Genomic DNA, 18,024 nt, shown 5'->3' on the forward strand with positions numbered 1-18,024 from the left:
CTGGCTGTTCCTCAGCAGCCACTGGCTCTGAGCCTTTCTGGAGGGTGAGTAAGTGCCCTGGGCACACACCCTTCCCATATTCGGGAGCAGCATGTGCCTCTAGGTTCAGGTGATATGTCTGCAGGAGGGTGACTACCAAGAGACCTGTCCAGAAGTTTGGGGTTTTCCAGAGCATATGAAATTGAACATTTTCCTGCACTGAATCCAGGATCATCTAATGACACTTCTGCCACCAGTAGTTGCTGATATCTCAAACCTGGCATGTTTTGTCTTTATGTACGGCCTCCTCCTTCCAACCTCTTTGAGAGGAAGAGCTCCCTCCTCTCCCTCATGACCTCCATCATAACTTCAAGGTCATTATCAGAGAACCGAGGGGCTGCCCTATTCCGAGTGCCTGGCCTCCAGATCTCCTGCGACATCATCAGACACAGTAATCCAGGCCAAGGCTCAATGGCGATATTCTCTGTTCTCTTTAACCACTCACATGGCAGCTACGTATTGACTACTGTGGAAAGTTTAAATTGGGCTCACACTTCATCTGGATCACCTCCATTCACACCCTCATGACCACTAATTGGTCATCAAAGCTGACAAAAATTAAGTGTTTGTCCCCAGCAGATCATAACTCGATTCTACTTTCCCCAGGGGCAGGACAGGATCCAGAAACAGTCTTGACCTCAACATCCTGCCCCCAAGACAAAAACCCAGCCCATTAGATTTATTTTTTTTAAATATGTGTTAACTTAGTCATATATAGCAAATTGAAATCCTGTCCTGCGATACTGTCCCATAACCTTAATAAAACTGAGATGGTCAGAATTAAAATTGTACTAATTCTGATCTTTTTAAATATTGACTGCAATAGTCACTTGGTAGTACAGAACTTGAGTATTGCTGAAAAAGAAATACATTTTCTGTCAAAGCTTTTCGACTTGCATTTATCAGGACAATTTGCAAGAAAATGCCAATGTCGGGGAAACAACAATTTGTATTGTATGAGAAGAGAGTGTTGATTGGTGGACAAGTGGTTCTGATTGGTAGAGGCGTTGCCATGAAGAATGCACCAGTTGATGGTTGATGGTGACTGACAGTTAACTGACAAACATTGTTTGAAATTCAAACGAGGCAACTTGACTCTGATTGGTCAAGACATTGCCCTGGGGAATGAACCAGTGAATGGCTGTCATTTATTTTGTTTAGCTGAAACAGGTGCAATTTGTGTACGTGTTCTTTCTGTCTGTAAAGACTAGGGCCCTGTGTATTAATATATGTAGCTTCCAGTACACGCAAATGCGTCACACTGTGAGCCTGACAATGTTAAATTGGTTGTCAGCATAATTCTTACCACACTGAGGATTATTTAGCAAATGTCCATTCGCAGAATCATATCTAATGTTGGACACTGTGTTTTGAGTTTTGCAAGCACGGGCTGGTTGGGTATGGTCTGTACCTTGCCCATTGTGAATAGCGGAAGGGGCATGCTGTTTGATACAATCCGCAGTCTTTGGGACATACGGTCCACATACCTAGCATCACAATGGCACTGAAATTCATATACCACATTGCTCATTTGTGTGATGGGCAGAATGCCTTTTTGGCTTGACAGCAGCATGCTGTTAGTAGTGAATATCACTCGTGTTACTACTGCATAATAACAGTGTGGAACAGCTAGCTTTAGCTGTGGCTCAAATTTTTGAGATACTTTGCCCTTCCAAGATAATCTGAGGTAGACTGGGCACTTTTCAGGGCTGAAAGTGACAGCCTTTGGCCTGTTCATGAGTTTGCGCGATATACAATGCAAAATGATCTGATCGGTGTAACCATTATTCCGCAGGATGCCTGTGATGCGTCTTGTTTCAGCATCAAGCTTGTATGGTGAGCAAATGGCTCGGTCCTTATTTATGAGGTTGCCGATAAGGCCATTCTTATGGAACTTTAAGAATCCTAACACGTGTGCTGACCAGTGAAGGTCTGCTGGGGGTTCTCTATCATGGTCTACTGCAAGCCTACTTTCACTGGTCCATACACATGTTGGGATTCTTATAGTTCCACACGCTGTAAGGTTTTAAGCAGAATAAATGGGGAGAAAATCTTTCCTTTCATGGAAGGATTGAGAACCAGAGGACACTGATTTAAGGTGATTGGCAAAAGAAACAATGGTCACATAAGAAACTTTTTTTATGTAGCAATACACGGTCTTGGAGTGTGGTAGAGACAGAATCAGTTGAGGCCTATGGAAGAGATTAGATAATTATCTATAGAGAAAAAAAATTGTAGGGCTATGGGAAAAAGGTCTGGTAGTGGGACTAGGTGAGTTGCTCTTGCAGTGAGCTGGTGTGGACATGATGGGCTGAATGGCCTCCTTTGTACTGTAACCATTTTATGATTCTGTGATAGAACAACCCAGCTGGTTCCACTCTTCCGCAGTCCTGCAATTTTTTTTCAAGCACTTATCTAATTCCATTTTGAAAGCCATAATTGAATCTGTCTTCATCATCCTTTCAGTCAATGCATTCCAGATCCTAACCACACTGCGATAAAATGATTTTTTCTCATGTTGACTTTGGTTCTTTTTCCAATCACCTTAAAACTCTGTCCTCTGATTCTTGACCCTTCTACCAATGGGAAGTTTCTTTCTAGGCCCCTAATGACTTTGAACACCTCTATCAAATCCCCTCTCAACCTTCTTTTCTCTAAGGAGAACAACTCCCCCTTCTCCAATTTATTCACATAACTGAAGTCCCTTATTGCTGAAACCAATTTTCACCCATGTTTCAATTGCAGTGTAAATGCATCTTAGATATTTAATTAATGGAACCATTGCGGTATCTTTGTTCCAATTGATTTAATCTATTTGAAATTCCATTATTCATTTTAAAAACAGCTTCAAAGTTGAGAACACAAAGTCCTCCTCTCTCTCATTTGGGTTTAAATAAAACTAAACTAATAAGATGAGAAACTGCTGAAAAAAATGTGTTCCGGTGAAGCACAGAGGCAACAAAATATTTCTGTAATTGTTATATTTTCAAAGTCATTTTATATGTAGTTATGATCCAATACAAAGGAATGGTTTAGGGGGTGCAGCAACCACAAAAGACTATTTGAGAAACCTATTCTGTGACTTTGTATACACGTGACACAAGCTATGTTATGTGCAATGCTATGGTTACATACTGAGAATGAATCTGTCTCTCAATATGCAGTTTGATACTCAAAATCGGAAAACTCTAGTTATGACGTGAGACTTCAGATGCTGAGATACTACTATCCATTTCACTGGAGCAGAGAAAGTTAAAGGGAAACTCCATAAGAGGTTCTTAAAAAAATATTTATGATTTAGATAGTTTAAATAGGAAAAGTATATTTCCTCTGGTTGTCAGTAATGAGGGATAATCAATTCAAAATGATTTCACGGACGGAATTTATGTGTTCCTCTTTACTGCCCATTATTATGTTTGAATATAAGCTGGGGGGTGTTGTTTTACTACCCTCGGAATGATTGTCCCAGTTAAGTGATCCCAGCAGCAAGCATTTTTTGTCAGTTTTTAAAATAGGGAAGGATATTTATTAGCACACACGTACCCCGGATGTTTAAAAATGCAATGCCTCACTCACCCCTCTCATACACACTGATGCTCACAGAAAGATTAGATACAGATTAAGGTAAAACAATACTGTTACAATTTATAATTATCTCAGTCTCTTTTATGGCAGGCCTGTAGTTTCTTAGATAAAATTGATGATTTGGTTAAAATGAAGGTCCTGTAAAGCATCAGGTTCTCACTAAGCTACAAGGTTTCTTGTAGTTGAATTTCCAGGAGGTTAGTCTTCATGTGAACTCGAAGTTGGAACAGGTCTTCCACTTTTAATGTATTGCTGTTTATTACCTTGGCTGCTTGGATGACTTGCAATGGGTTTGATGGTTTTTGGTGGAATTCTGTCTGCAGGCAGCTTCTTGCAGAATTTTAAAAATATACAATTAAAATGGCTTCCTCATCATGTAACTTCTGCAAGTCTTCTTCCAAATAAGGTAGGTGGCTAGATTGATTAAAGATCCTGTGTGGTGGTTTGCACACCTTGAGAGTTTGAAGCAGCCAGTGTCATTGTATTTGAGTGACCCATTCAATTTGAAATTACCCTTTGGAATTAGTATCAGGAAAAGGCATTGAATCAACATCAGCCTGGGAGGTTCTTTTTGTTCCCTTTTGAGACAGGGGACTGGTTTTAATGCAAAACAGAAGCCAACTGATCCTTGGATGGCCATTTTTTTGCGGCCTTTTGTGGTCAGTTTTTAAAATATAAAAATTAGTTTGAAGGTCAGAATATACTGGTGCATGACAATGATCACTAATTAGATTGAGCAGCAAGGTTAGGGTTTATGCAGAACCTTATTAGACAATGGAATGTGTTGCCAGTGGGAACTGTTAAGGCTAAACCATTGCATCTTTCAAGGGAAATGTAGATTAATATTTAAAGTTCTGAAACATATAGTTATTGAGAGACTGATTGTTCTGGATTTATTTAAGCAAAGAGCCAGCTCAGAAGTAATGCACTGAATGGCCCCCATCTGTAAACTCCTATGCCAATGGAAAAATGATAACAGCAAGCAAAATCATGGGAATGGCTCTGAAAAATGCATGTGGAAAAATATGTATTGCGCCAAGAATAATCAACATTCCCAATGTAGCTATTTCCAAAATGAAGTTTCAACAGCAAGTGACTCCTGTTTACATCCAGCAACTGAGCCCATTGGAAGACAGCATAATTCTTCAATAGTTCTTAATAAATTGCACTGGTTCAATACTATTATATTAGTGCTGTGAGGCAATCTGTATGTTCAGAATTTGGATCAACCTTGTATTTTGTCATTGCATGATATTCAAAGGCTTTTATGGACTGAAACAAACCAACGCAGAAAGGTGCCTTTGATAAACTTTCTCTCTTTATTGTTGTGGACTGTTTTGTTTGTTTTACAAAATGTACACCTATTAATACACATAGACACTGTTGTAAATCTCAGATGTAATGGGGCTGCACTGTTCCTTAATTCTTACATAGTGACTTAATCAGAGCAGCCTTGACGTGTCTTTAAGATTCCATCTGTATACCTGAAATAGTAATGCGACTTCTACCTTATCAATAAAAGGTGCTGTGTTTACTCTAGTTAAGAAACCATAATGTAAAATGGATAGTATGCTACATTTCATTTGTCTCTTTGTCTCCACCTTGTTCTATGTATTATTAAAATTACACTTAAATGGGCTATTGGATCATACATTTGTTTAGGAAGCTGCGTATTTCAATTTCCAAACAGTCTGCAGCAAATCAGAAGTGTTGTGCTGCATAGCTACACACACATACCCATACACACACACATACAAAACCTGCTTCTCATCCACATAACCAAAAGTAATGCCACAGTGGTGACATAACCATAGGCTTCATTACCTTTCAGAAGGGTCAGATCCTTAGTTTAGGAAAGCATGCATTCTACATATGCAACTAACTCAAAAAGATAATAAAATAATAGACTCCATTCTTAATTTCATGACATGTATATGTTCATAACTCTAAAAATATTCACTAGTTGAAAGCTTTACATCTGAACAAAGCTCGCTTGCATAATACATTATCTCAGCCTGTTGCTGAGTTCAGTTATAGCTGTAGTGGTTTCTCCACTGATCACAGTCACTCATCCTTTAATATAGAATCTGTGATGTTGTCCATTAAAGTGCTTGATAGTTGCTGTTGTTAAATGATATTTTCGAAGAGTTGCATGGATTTCATGATGTTTTCATCCTGTGCAGAAGAAAAACAGAAGACTATGAGGCTCTGACCTATAACAGAAACTGTTGTGTACTGTACAGTAAATCCAAGGGAATGAAGAATGTTCTTCAGCCCATTGATCTCATCCCTGCAGAATGCTAACTCTACTGTCTTCCCATTACAAATCCAGTCATTTCTTAAATTATTTCAATGGTTTGCCTTCACACACCATACTCAACCTTTGAATTACTATCTGTGTAAATAAATATTTCCTGCCTCTGCCTGAAGCTGCCCTTCACATCCTTGAAACTTTTCTCATGATCACTAAAAAGATTAATTTCTGAATTAGTGGACTGGCAAACACAGGTTTGAGTGCTCACTTGGTAGAATGCAAGTACCAAGAATGCCCTGTGAGTGGTATGGTAGAAGTCCAACTCATCATAGAATAAGTGAGTATATAGTGACCCAGCTTCCTGACCACATCACTAAGACACCAAGTTCCACCAATGTAACAGTGCCTGACTCTGCCTCGCCTCAACTCATCTGCTACTGAAACCCTTATCCTCAACTTTATCGCCTCTACACTTGACCATTTAAATGCATTCCTGGCCATCCACATTCTCCAATCTGTAAATATGGGATCATCCAAAATTCTGGTGCCCATGTTCCAACCCACACCAAGTTCCGTTCATCCATCACCTCTGTGCCCGCATCTCCTAATTAAGCAACACCACGATTTTAAAAACGTCATCCTTGTCAAATCCATCTTTGGCTTTGCCTCTCCCTATCTCCAATTTCACCCAACCTTTAAGCCATCTGAGAGCTCTGTGCTTCTCTAATTCTGGTCCCTTGAGAATCCAGATTTTAATCGTTCCATTTGTGGCCTTGCCTTCAGCTGCCAAGGCCTAAGCTCTGGAATTCCTCCCTAAACTCCTCTGCCTTGCTTATCTTTCCACCTTTAAGTCAAACAAGTGCCAAGCAATGACCATCTCCAACAAGGGAGAATTCAAAATGTCCCCTTGACATTCAATGACATTACCATTGCTGAATCCCCCATCATCAACATACCGGCGATTACCATTGACCAGAAACTTAACTGTACCATTTAGAATTAAATACTATTCATTTAGAATTGAAAACTAGAAAGTTATGTTAAACCTGTAATGAACCTTGGTCAGACTACACTTAAGAGTACTGTGTGAATTTCTGGTCACAATGCTATAAAAAGGAAATAAAGGCATTGGAGAGGGTGCAGAAAAGATTTACAAGGCTCTTAGCTGGAATGTGGGGTACATATATGAGGAAAGGATTGATAGGCTGAGTTTATTTACTCTTGAAAAAGGAAGACTGAGGAATGACCAAGTAGAGGTATTTAAAATTATGAAAGGTTTTAATAGAGTGGATACAGAGAAAATGTTTCCTCTTGTGCGGAAGAGCATAACTAAAGGTCATTAATATATGATAGTCAGCAAAAAATCCAACAGGGAATGCAGAAGAAACTGCTTTTTACAAAGGGTGGTGAGAATGTGAAACTTGCTACCACGGGGAGTGGTTGAAGTGAACAGTATAGACATTTAAGGGGAAGCTAGACAAACATATGAGGGACAAGGGAATAGATGGTTACAGTGATAGATTTAGATGTGAAAAGATATGGAAAAGGCATGAGTGCAGCATAAACACCAGCACGGACTAACTGGACCGAGCGGCCTGTTTCTGTGATGTACAACCTATGTAAACTATAGCTGCAAGAACAGGCTAGAGGCTGGGAATTCTGTGATGAGTAGCTCACCTGCTGACTCCCAAAAGTCTGTCCACCATCTCTAAAGCAAAATTCAGGACTGTGATGGAATACGCTCTACTTGCCTGGATAGCGCATTTCCAACAACACTTAAGATGCTCAACGCCATCCAGGACAAAGCAGCCCACTTGATTGACACCCTGTCTGCCACATTAAACATTCACTACTTTCACCACTATGTACAGTGACAGCAGTGTGTACCATCTACAAGATGCATTGCCAAGCCTCCTTCAACAGCATCTTCCAAATCTGCTGTAGGTGGTAGTGGTTAGAACTAAGTCCACTGTAGATGGTGGTCAGAATTTTTTAAAATTTTACTTTTAAAAAAATCTGATACTAACATTAGTTAAAGGAGTCAGTTTTCATTCATGATTAATCCTAAAACCTTGATTGGGTTATATGAGTTCTATATGTATTAAATCATGCAGGTTTTGATTATGTAACTTGACCATAGCCTTAATTATGTGGATGTTCAAAGAATCAGTTTCTGTAACTCAATGTAATACAAATTTCATGAGTCAGAACAAAAAAATGATAACTAGAACGAATTGAGCCTTTCACAGTTTTTGGCAGGTGTCCTATCACTTCAAGTCCTAATTAAAATAGACTAGCAACTGACCTCACCAGGTCTGAGCCAGCCATCAAGCCAAATACAAGGTAGCCTGATGGTCAGAAAGGGTTAAAAGTCAGACTCCGCTGTGCATCAGTGTGCAGAAACAAGAAGGAGGCCCGGAGGTGGAATCCATAGACTTGTAAACAGAGAAACTACAGCACGTGGCATAGCAGAACAAAGTCATCTTCGGAGCAGAGTCAAACATGGCTAATTGTGCACAAAGCTCAGACAGAGAGTAAAGGATTGTGAGTTGTCAAGTTACTGCCTTGGTTTATTAAGTATAACTTCTGTTATGTCCTGACTTACTACATCAAAATGTCTCCTGTTGCCTTATTGGTTTTAGTCTTGTCGAACTAAATCCTGATTGAGCCAAAAAACTCATACTGCAATCTCTATCACCTAGAAGGACAAGAGCAGCAGATGCATGAGAACATCACGACCTGCAAGCTGCCCTCCAAGTCACTCACCATCCTGACCCAGAACTATATCACCAATCCTTCCCTGCTGTTAGGTCAAAATCTTGGAATACCCTCCCCAGCAGCATTGTGGATGTATCACCAGTTCTCCTCTACCTACACCACATGGACTGCAGAGGTTTAAAAAAGCAACTCACCTAAGGGCAATTAAGCATGGAAAACAAATCCTGGCCTTGCCAGCGATGCTCACATCCCATGAATGAATAAAAAGAAGACACTTCATAAAATCTACCTCTTTGACAAATCTTTGGTTCATTGGCTCTAATATCCCCTTATGTGGCTCAGTGTCAAATTTTGTTTGAGAACACTCTTGTGAGGTGCCTTGGGCCAATTCACTACACCAAAGGTGCTATATAAATACAAATTTATGTTGTTGATTCCAATTTACAATTGTAACACATAATACCAAATGAAATAACTGTGTGTCTAAAGTATCCATAGGTAATAACTGTAACTCTTGAGTGTGAGAATGAGGGAGAGAAAGAGACAAAAGAAAGAAACACTCAAGATTATGGACAATACTAAATGGCAAACAACTCACTTTTTGGCAGGTATCAATGAATTCATCAATGGTGACAACCCCATCTTTATTTTTATCCATTTTCTGTTAAAAAGAGTTAAAAAAATGCATTATGACAAAAAAATTGGCAACGTTAAGCTGACCAGCTAGAAATAATCCCTTGTAACGTATGCAAATAGTTAAACTCTTGAAAAAAACATTGAAGGAACAGTAAGCATAATAGTTTATATTTAGAAACATATTTCTAGTTATATAAATATTTGGAATGATGAAGTTGTCCTCAATTCCGCCATGTAAATAATCTAGCAGAGAGGGCAGAGATGCCAGCACACTGTGCTACACAGCAACATAATGCAAATGTGTTCTTATTATTGATTACATTGGTGAGATTCTGATGCCAAATTCCAGTGGGTCTCAATACTGGCTTTTACCTATCCATGTCCTCCAGCACCAACCCAAACACAGTATGTGGGGCAGGGAGGTGGGCACCTAATTTGTGTGGGTCCAGTAGTCATGCACATCATTACAGGTGCATTTTGGGAACCCATCTGTCTCAAAGAGCCAGGATATTTAGTATCACTGCCTGATTAGGAGAGGGGTTGTATGGACTTCTCTGGAAACACAGAGATCAGAATCCAAAGGGCATCATTTACAAGGGGCCTAAAGTTACAAAAATAAAAACAAAATAAAAAGTCACTTCGAATCTTCAGGGTTTCAGACCACCTCCTGGTGTGGGCCTCCTCAGTGTGACCTTCTTATGCCATTCAGGAGGTTGCTAGGCCTCCTTCTTCAATTTACAAGCCTCCAAACATATAATTGCATTCCTTTAAGGCCAGGAAAGCATTAACTCCCAACAGTACTTCTGCTCCTTTCATATCAGCAATACTTCTGGATGCTGGTGGCATTCACAATCATTCTACAGAATTCCTACAGGAATTATCATGGAAGTTCACTGCAACAGTTGAGAATTTCCAAGGCCCTGACCTTTAAGGTATATCGTAAAACATTTCACCAAGTAAGTGGGTAGGTCACCTTAAGTTGCTCTTGCCCTGCTCCCGTGAGGAAGCTTGTGAGGAATGTTAGCAATACCTGGAAATCACATCAACTGCCCAACCTCTGAAGAAATAGACTTTGTGGTAAAATGAGAAAAAAATTAGGTTTGCTTGTTTTTTTTGTGGAAGAAAGCCCGTGATATGACCACAAGACAATTGTGGAAAAGGAAGGCAATTTAATCCACTAATGTAGAAAGATCCCAAAACCTAACCCTCATTGTAGTACCCATTTGTTTTTTAAATGATAATAGAGTTTTTATTCCACCGCACAGTCTTGAAGTTTAATCTACATGTTGATCACTCTTCATGTGAAGAACAATCTCTTGATGCCTATCCTAGAATACCAGCTCTAGTTTGAACCTGTGTCTCCTGGTGAACCAGGTGCCTTCGTTAACAGAAAGGGCTTTGACTCCCTGAACATCCAGCTAGTTTACGACCACAAGACTCAGACATTGCAGGTCTGCGTCAGGTACCCCGGCAGCTGCCATGATGCGTACACTCCCAGGTGCCAAGGCTATTTGTTGCTCCAGTTTGGTTGGATGGTTGGCTCCTGGGGAACAAAGAGTATCCCCTGAAAAGGTGGCTCATGACACCACTCAGACACCCAAGAACAGAAGCGGAGATGAGGTACAATTGAAGTCATGCCTCTACAAGGGCAGTAATTGAGAGGACCATTGGGCTGCTCAAGATGAGGTTCCGCTACCTGGACAGATCAGGGGGTGCACTTGAATATCCTCCAGAGTACACCTCACTATTGTCATTGCCTGCTGTGCTCTACATAATCTGGCTCTGTCAAGGTGGGGGGTGGGGGGGGGGGTGCAATTAAAGGATGAGGGCAGTTATCCTGCTATCCTGCTCCACATGCTGCAGAGGGCAACTCAAGTGCTGGGTCTGAGGAGGAGCTGGAGGAGCCCCTGGGTGAGGAGGCAGAGGCTGATGTGAGGATCATTATGGGAGGCAGGGAGACCAGGGAGATCTTGATACTGAGAACTTTCAGCTAGGCATCCAATGCAAGGAGCCAAGGCGATAGCAAGGGTAGCACCACCTTAATGATCTTTCCTGATGAGACAATCCCTTCACCCTTAAGTCAAGGTCCAACCCCTGAAATTATGTTTGCATCCCGTCCTCTATGATTTCCAGGCCTATTCCCTTTCCAAAGCATCAAGCATACTAACACCATTGCACATAATGAGACATTTTTATAATGATGCCACATATACAAATGAACCAGTACACATGTGTCAAAGAAACATAACTTACCCATGACAACCGTTTTTGTGATCATAGTGACTTTAACTTCTGCTGGTGAGTGTTACCTCTTGGTGCATCACCGGTACCCCCCACCACACCCCTCACGGGCAGCTGGATTGGAGATAGCCTGCTGATGCCCAGTCAGCCTTGATGATCTTGGCGGTTGTCCTCTGGCCCAGTAGAGCCTGTGTAAGCCCTATCTGGGTGAGAGAGTTCAGTGCCATGGCTGGGCACTCCTCAGCCTTCATGATCTCATCATATCTCGGTCTCGGCCGCTGACAGAGGGGCGGAAGAGCTGCTGCCATCATCCACATCGCCCTGACAGGAGATTGCAGGTGAGAGCTGCAGCTCGTCCGCCAACGTGCTCACCATCAATAGATGGGCAGCTAGCAGAGCTACGAGGTGCCTCACCCATATATCACACTGACAGTGCCCTGCTGAGGTCACTGCCAGTGTGTGGGCTTGCAGGCCTGAACGCAACCCCAAAAACCCTTGATTGAGTTCTTGGAGCTGCCACTCCATAAGAGTCACCACTGTCTCTATGGAGGAGGCTGCGCATTCAGAGCTCCAGCTCAACACAGTGCTCATGCTCCGCAGGGACTCTTCCAAGAGATCGGCCACAGACCCCCAGGGATCCCTGCTAGATCTTCCCGTATATCCTGCTAGACATCCTTCATCTGCTACCTGATGGATGACTCCAGAGGCTCATCATTTGCCTTGGACTCAGCATCATCCTGGTCCCCAGCAATCTTCTGGCTGCTGGTGCCCTCTGGACTCTCTACCTCCACCAGCTCCTCAGGCAAGTGTGGTGTGCCCTCACCACTGTGAATTACCATCTGATCCAACACGGAAATGCCCAATGATGTGCCTATAGCTGCACTAGTGATTGGTGCAGAGGGAGGATGTGACACCGGTGTACCCGTGAGCGGCTCCTCCTCAGGGGTCAAGGAGGGTCCTCGGGGTCTGCCTGGCATCATAAGGATGGTGCACCTGAAGGAGGAAGAGAAAATGTCAGTAGCAAACATCATTATGAAGTCACAGGGCATGCACTCTCGTTGCTTCTCACAATGAATAACTGCCTCACAGAGGTAGTATGAATGGACAAGCAACAGGGACTATTGGTTTAAACATCTCATTCCAAATGCTACTGCCCTACATCTCTTATACCTTTCCCCAGTCTCCTTTCTGTCCACTGCACTCTTACCTTACTCTGAGACCCTGCCTCTCCACGACCTGTGGACCTGGCTCACTGCTCACAGACCATCTGCAGAGCTTCCTCCTCCGGCTGCGTCAAAATCAGGCAGTTAGCACACCCTCACCCATTCGTCCTTGCTCCTGAGTACTCCTCTTCTCCTGTAAGGGCAGAAGTGCTTTCATGAGATCCCCCCCCCATCTACGTGCCAGACCATACTCAGGACCCCCATACCCCCAAGAGATACAGGTGCAGGTGCCCATCACATTGGCACACCTCACCCTTGCATACATCCAATCCAACCAATTTTTCAGTCTCTTAAGGCACAGGGATATGTGCCATTTGGCACTCTGCATTTCACACCCGTGAGCGCCAACAAGCCCTGCCACCTGCTAAGACATCCATACGCAGTTCCAAAAGGACTCAGTACTCACACTGCTACAGCACAGAAGGTCATTGAACCTTTTCCTGCACTGGAGCTAATTGTGGCACATAACATCATGCCAGCTCACCTGGGTAGCCGCCTCCATCCACGCCTTCTTGTTTTGGTGAGGTGGCCTCCTATTACCATGGACATTGCCTTCCCTCCTGGCATGGAATCCAGGTCCTGAGGTCATAATTACTGCTCTGACAGAAAATATCCTTCCAGGCACTGACACACCCACATGCAGCTCCCTGAGGCTTCTGACCACCCCTTGGCAGCCTTCCGGGAGCTCCCTGTCCACTTTTAAATCACCATCCTACCCTGCCGACCCTGGAACCCCATTGGACTCAGTGCCCACCCTGAGCCCACCGGCAACACTGAACCAGTCTTAGCATGTTTCACGATGGCTGGCAGTTAATTGGCCAGCCAGCGTGAAATCAGGGCCGGGAGCCAATCACGGGTGGAAGCGGATATCACATCCGCTTCTGGGCCTGCTGGTTGTGCTCCCGCGCTGTGTAAAACTCAGGACTATGAATCACAGGCTGAGTTTTTAAAAGGGTCAGATCCAGATCAGAGGCTGGTGGGCGGGCACACAGCTTGGCACAGCTGGCTTCCATGCTAGTTTGCCGTCCCAATCCCAACCCCCATGACAATTTGAATGAGGGCAGCCGGTGAGCAATTTTTGTTAATAAAGGGACCTATTATGGCCCCATTCCTGCAACAACTGGAATTTCTAGTTGGCAATATGGCCAGCTCCAACCTGGTAAGTTCAGGGTGAGGCCCAGATGCATCACAAAATGCACCTTCCCCACCCCAGCCCCTAACAGTTGCCAGGTCACCGCTGTCTAAGGGTTGCCTCTCCAGGATCATGACCAGGCAGCTGTGACATTTTAAAAACAAAAATAACTTACCTTCACTGGTCCCTCATTGCCTCCATGTTCACATCAGCGGGTCTCACCTTGGTCAGTGTGGTTACTGACCTCAAAGTGCTGGAGGGTCTTCCATTGGCTGTCCAGCATCAGGAAGGTGCCAGATTGAGCGAGTCTGCTCCCTGGCCTTTAATCGGCTGGGACATTGGAGATTGCAGTGGGCATGCCTAAAGCATGCTGTATGGGGGTGGGACCTAGAACTAGCCCTCATTCCCAGTTCCCATCCACCATATGAAAATCCAGCCCTACCTCTCTGCAGTCTCCCCTCCAAGCTGGGAAACCTTTGTTTCTTTTGTCTCTATTCATAGCTCTAATATTATGTATCAGCCTCTTGTTAATTTGACCTAACTCCCTTATATAGTTGGCAACTTACATAATGCACTTATGTCTGATTGCTGATATCATTTCTATTTTAATCCAATAAATAATTTCTAAAATACATTTGAAATAATGTTATACAAACCACTCTGGAAATAACAAATTGTTGCGTTTTCCTCAGTATTCCAAGTTAAATGTATTGTGTTGGTGTGCTCTTTAATATTGTATATCACAAACCTGGAAAAAAATCTCAACATGCTGTCTGGGTGTTTCCTCTCTGAGAATAGGGTAAGTGTATTTTCCCATCATGTCGTAAATAGATTTCATAATGTCCAACATCTCCTGCGAACCATAATAATTAGAAGACATATGATTAGATAAAGCCTGTATATGCAAAATGATCCATTCCACATGGAATTACATTCTATGCAAATATATTTGTACCTTTTATTTTATATTGTCTCTCCATGTACTTTCTACCAAAATGAATCACTTCGAACTTCTCTGCATTAAATTTCATCTGCTACTTGTCTGCCCATTCCACCAACCTGTCCATGTCCTTTTGAAGCTCTACACTATCCTTCTCACAGTTGACAATGCTTCCAAGTTTCAGCTGCGTATCATTGGCAAGTTTTGAAATGTTGCCCTGTACAATAAGGTCCAGGCCATTAATATAGATCAGGAAAAACAGGGCTCCTAATACTAATTCCTGAGGAACTCCAATATAAACATTCCTCAAATCAGAAAAAACAATGATTGACCACTACTCTTTTTCCTGTAACTCAACCAATTTTATACTGATGTTGCTCCTGTCCCTTTTATTCCATTTTATTTTACGCTCATTTTGCTCACAAGTCTGTTGTTCGGATTTTATTGAATACTTTTTTTATCCTTATCAACCCTTTCTTTTATGTCATCAAAAATGTCAAGAGTTAGTTAAACAAAATTTTCTCTTAACATATCCATGCTGCATTTCCATAATAAACACATATTTGCCCATATTTGCTATTAATTTTGTCCTGAATTATCATTTCTAGAAGTTTCCCCACACTGAGGTTAAACTGGCTGGCCTGTAGTTGCTGGGTTTATCTTTATAGCCTTTTTTGGACAAGGGGGTAACATTTGCAAAACAGAAGGATATGTTGATGGGGTTAGATGAAGTAGGTTGGGAGGAGGCTTGCGTGGAGAATAAACACTGGCATAGGCCTGATAGATTAAGTGGGCTGTTTCTGTGCTGTCAGCACATTGTGGTACTTGTAACACCCATTGCTTGTGAGGCTCTGTCAGATTTTGCTTCAGTAACTACTTGTGATAAAATGTCTATGCTTTAATGACTCTGTGATCAGATTTATCCTAACTTATCATTTTTTAAATCTTAATTTTGTATTACTTTGCTAATTTAAATTGTCCCACAGTTATTTGAGAACATTGTGTTTAACTTAAGGGCAGCTTTTTCTGGTTGGCGAGCAGGAGCGGGGCCTGCTCGCCAATGCGTAAAATGACACAGGGTGACGTCAGGCATGCATCCCAACATCTCCCCACATCACTTAGATTTTCAGTTTGGTGGACACATATATGAGTTGGCGAAGGAACAGGATACTGCCAGAGGCAACTATGACAAAGATAAATATCTCATGAATTTGATTTGGATAGGTGCTGGGAACACTGAAAAACTTGGACAAATAGTGTAGAATGTTATGAATATGTGACAGACTTTCTCCAACCTTGTGCCTGAAATTGGGCAGGATAATGAAGGAAAAAACTGTCTACGTCCATGTCACCACCTGGAACTCGATTTTCTAACCCCACATGTGCAAAGAGATGGGTGCCGGCCAACCTTTCCACGCCACAGGAAGAGTCAACATGAGTAGTGCCTGGATTATAGGTTGATCTCGCTCCTTACTGTCACTGTCTATGCTAACTTTAGATATTGTTAGAATAAAGGTAGAATTAGCCCTTTGAATAATTGTGGTAACAATGAACTGATGGAGGGAAAGGGCTTAGATTGATGAATTTTGATGGAAGCTTTTTGAGATTGAGATGCTCTGCCTCCTTGTTCTGCATCTTGCGAATGCCTTCTAACGGACTGCCACTTCCACCATTATATGTGGCTGCCTGACCCTGTAAACATAATACCATTTCAAGGAGCAGGGATGTACAAAGACAGACCTTAAGGTGAAGCAGCCTTATACACTGCTAAGTGAGCAGTTACATGAGTATGGCATTAAGATTTTTAAGCTTGTTATTTTATCTGCTGTTTACGGAAACTCTGATGCAAACATCAAACATAAGTGGAACATTTTCTTGGCAAGCTGGTTATGCATCAATTAGGATTTAGCTGAAGGTTTCACTGCTTTTAGCAGTATCGTTCCTCATCCATGCAGTTACCTATGGGGTCCATTCTAATTAGAGACTGTTGCAGATACAGTAAAGATACTCTGCCCCTTAAAGGGGTGGGGGGTTGCGAAGGGAGAGGGTGCAATGAAACATCAGGAATTTACTCAATTACAGAAATGTTTTACAACAGCCAAAGCATAATTACCAAAGAACCAGGTTTAGTGAATGATGACAATACACATCTTCTCTGTAATTTAGATTTGATGGTAATATTCTCCATTGTGATCTGCTTGAAGGGCTGTATTTATGTATTCCTGCCTCAATAGAGGATACCAGAGCCGTCCTATTCTAAGGTCATTTATTTATTAATGCTATAATTTCTTGGAGGCACAAGAATTAATGGTGCATAATAGGAGCTTATATGTAGTGGAATCCAACAGTTTTATTGAATCTTATTCAAAAGCAGAGAAAGAGTCAAGGCAATAAGTCAAAACATCCCGGAGAATCTCTACACATTACTAAGCATAAAAAAAGAGGGAATTCAATTCATTATGTGTTACTGTCAGTGTGCCAAGAAACTCTTATTCAACACAAATATTCTCAATAAGGAAAGTACATTGTGTGTTATACCTCCTTAGTTACATATCCATCCTTATTTATGTCATATAAATTGAAAGCCCATTTAAGTTTGTCCTGTATTGTTCCACGAAGTAAGACAGAAAGGCCCATAACAAAATCCTGAAATGACAAAGAATTACGAATTTAAGACATGTTCAACCTATTTATTAAATTGAAAAACTGAGTGATTTCAACATTCTAATGGCATGATATTTGTAGGTGATTCTGTGGCAGTACATTGTACCGCCTAACATTGTGTTACTGTCAATCAATTGAGCTCAAGTTCTTTCTGTCAATTGTAAGTGCAGTACTTAATGTTCACCAAAGAGTGGCATTGTAGTAGTGCAAAGCCTGAAGAATGACAGGCATCTAGCTCAAGCTGAGTAAAAGGTTATTCCATTATACTCGCGCCCACAGAAATCCACCTTATTGTTTATTTCCTGCTCTGGTTTTTGCTGACCATTGTGGGTTCCACTTCTGAAATCCATTCTGCTTTTCAGATCCTTTGCTTTTGCAGCAGTATTGGCCCCCAGAAGGGAAAAAAACAGTCTGGCCCAGCACTCTTATTTCCCAATTTTTACTGGTGTTCCATTTTAAGGTATACAAGACCAGTTTGGACCAATATTCTTGTTCCCCAGTTTTTACTGTTTTCTCCTTCTGGGTTGTGCTGCCCCTTGCTCCCCAGTACTTATTAGATAGCTACCATGACCACTGGGCCATCCTGCCATTT

The 18,024-nt window shown here is 41.9% G+C and overlaps 1 protein-coding gene across 3 annotated transcripts in view; it reads right to left on the reverse strand.

Moving 5' to 3' along the window:
• Positions 1 to 4,920: 4,920 nt before the first annotated feature.
• The window catches only part of kcnip4a (potassium voltage-gated channel interacting protein 4a), a 432,286-nt gene continuing 419,182 nt past the window's right edge, over positions 4,921 to 18,024 (reverse strand). For all 3 annotated transcript variants that reach the window (XM_041190126.1, XM_041190117.1, XM_041190109.1), the window contains 4 exons: positions 17,307 to 17,414; positions 14,577 to 14,681; positions 9,195 to 9,257; positions 4,921 to 5,799 (listed from right to left, as the gene is read on the reverse strand). In XM_041190126.1, coding sequence (XP_041046060.1) covers positions 5,752 to 5,799; positions 9,195 to 9,257; positions 14,577 to 14,681; positions 17,307 to 17,414 — 324 coding nt within the window. In that variant the 3' untranslated portion in view covers positions 4,921 to 5,751. The remainder of the gene's footprint in view (positions 5,800 to 9,194; positions 9,258 to 14,576; positions 14,682 to 17,306; positions 17,415 to 18,024) is intronic.

The sequence above is a fragment of the Carcharodon carcharias genome, chromosome 1 (genome assembly GCF_017639515.1).
Source record: "Carcharodon carcharias isolate sCarCar2 chromosome 1, sCarCar2.pri, whole genome shotgun sequence".
NCBI lineage: Eukaryota > Metazoa > Chordata > Chondrichthyes > Lamniformes > Lamnidae > Carcharodon > Carcharodon carcharias.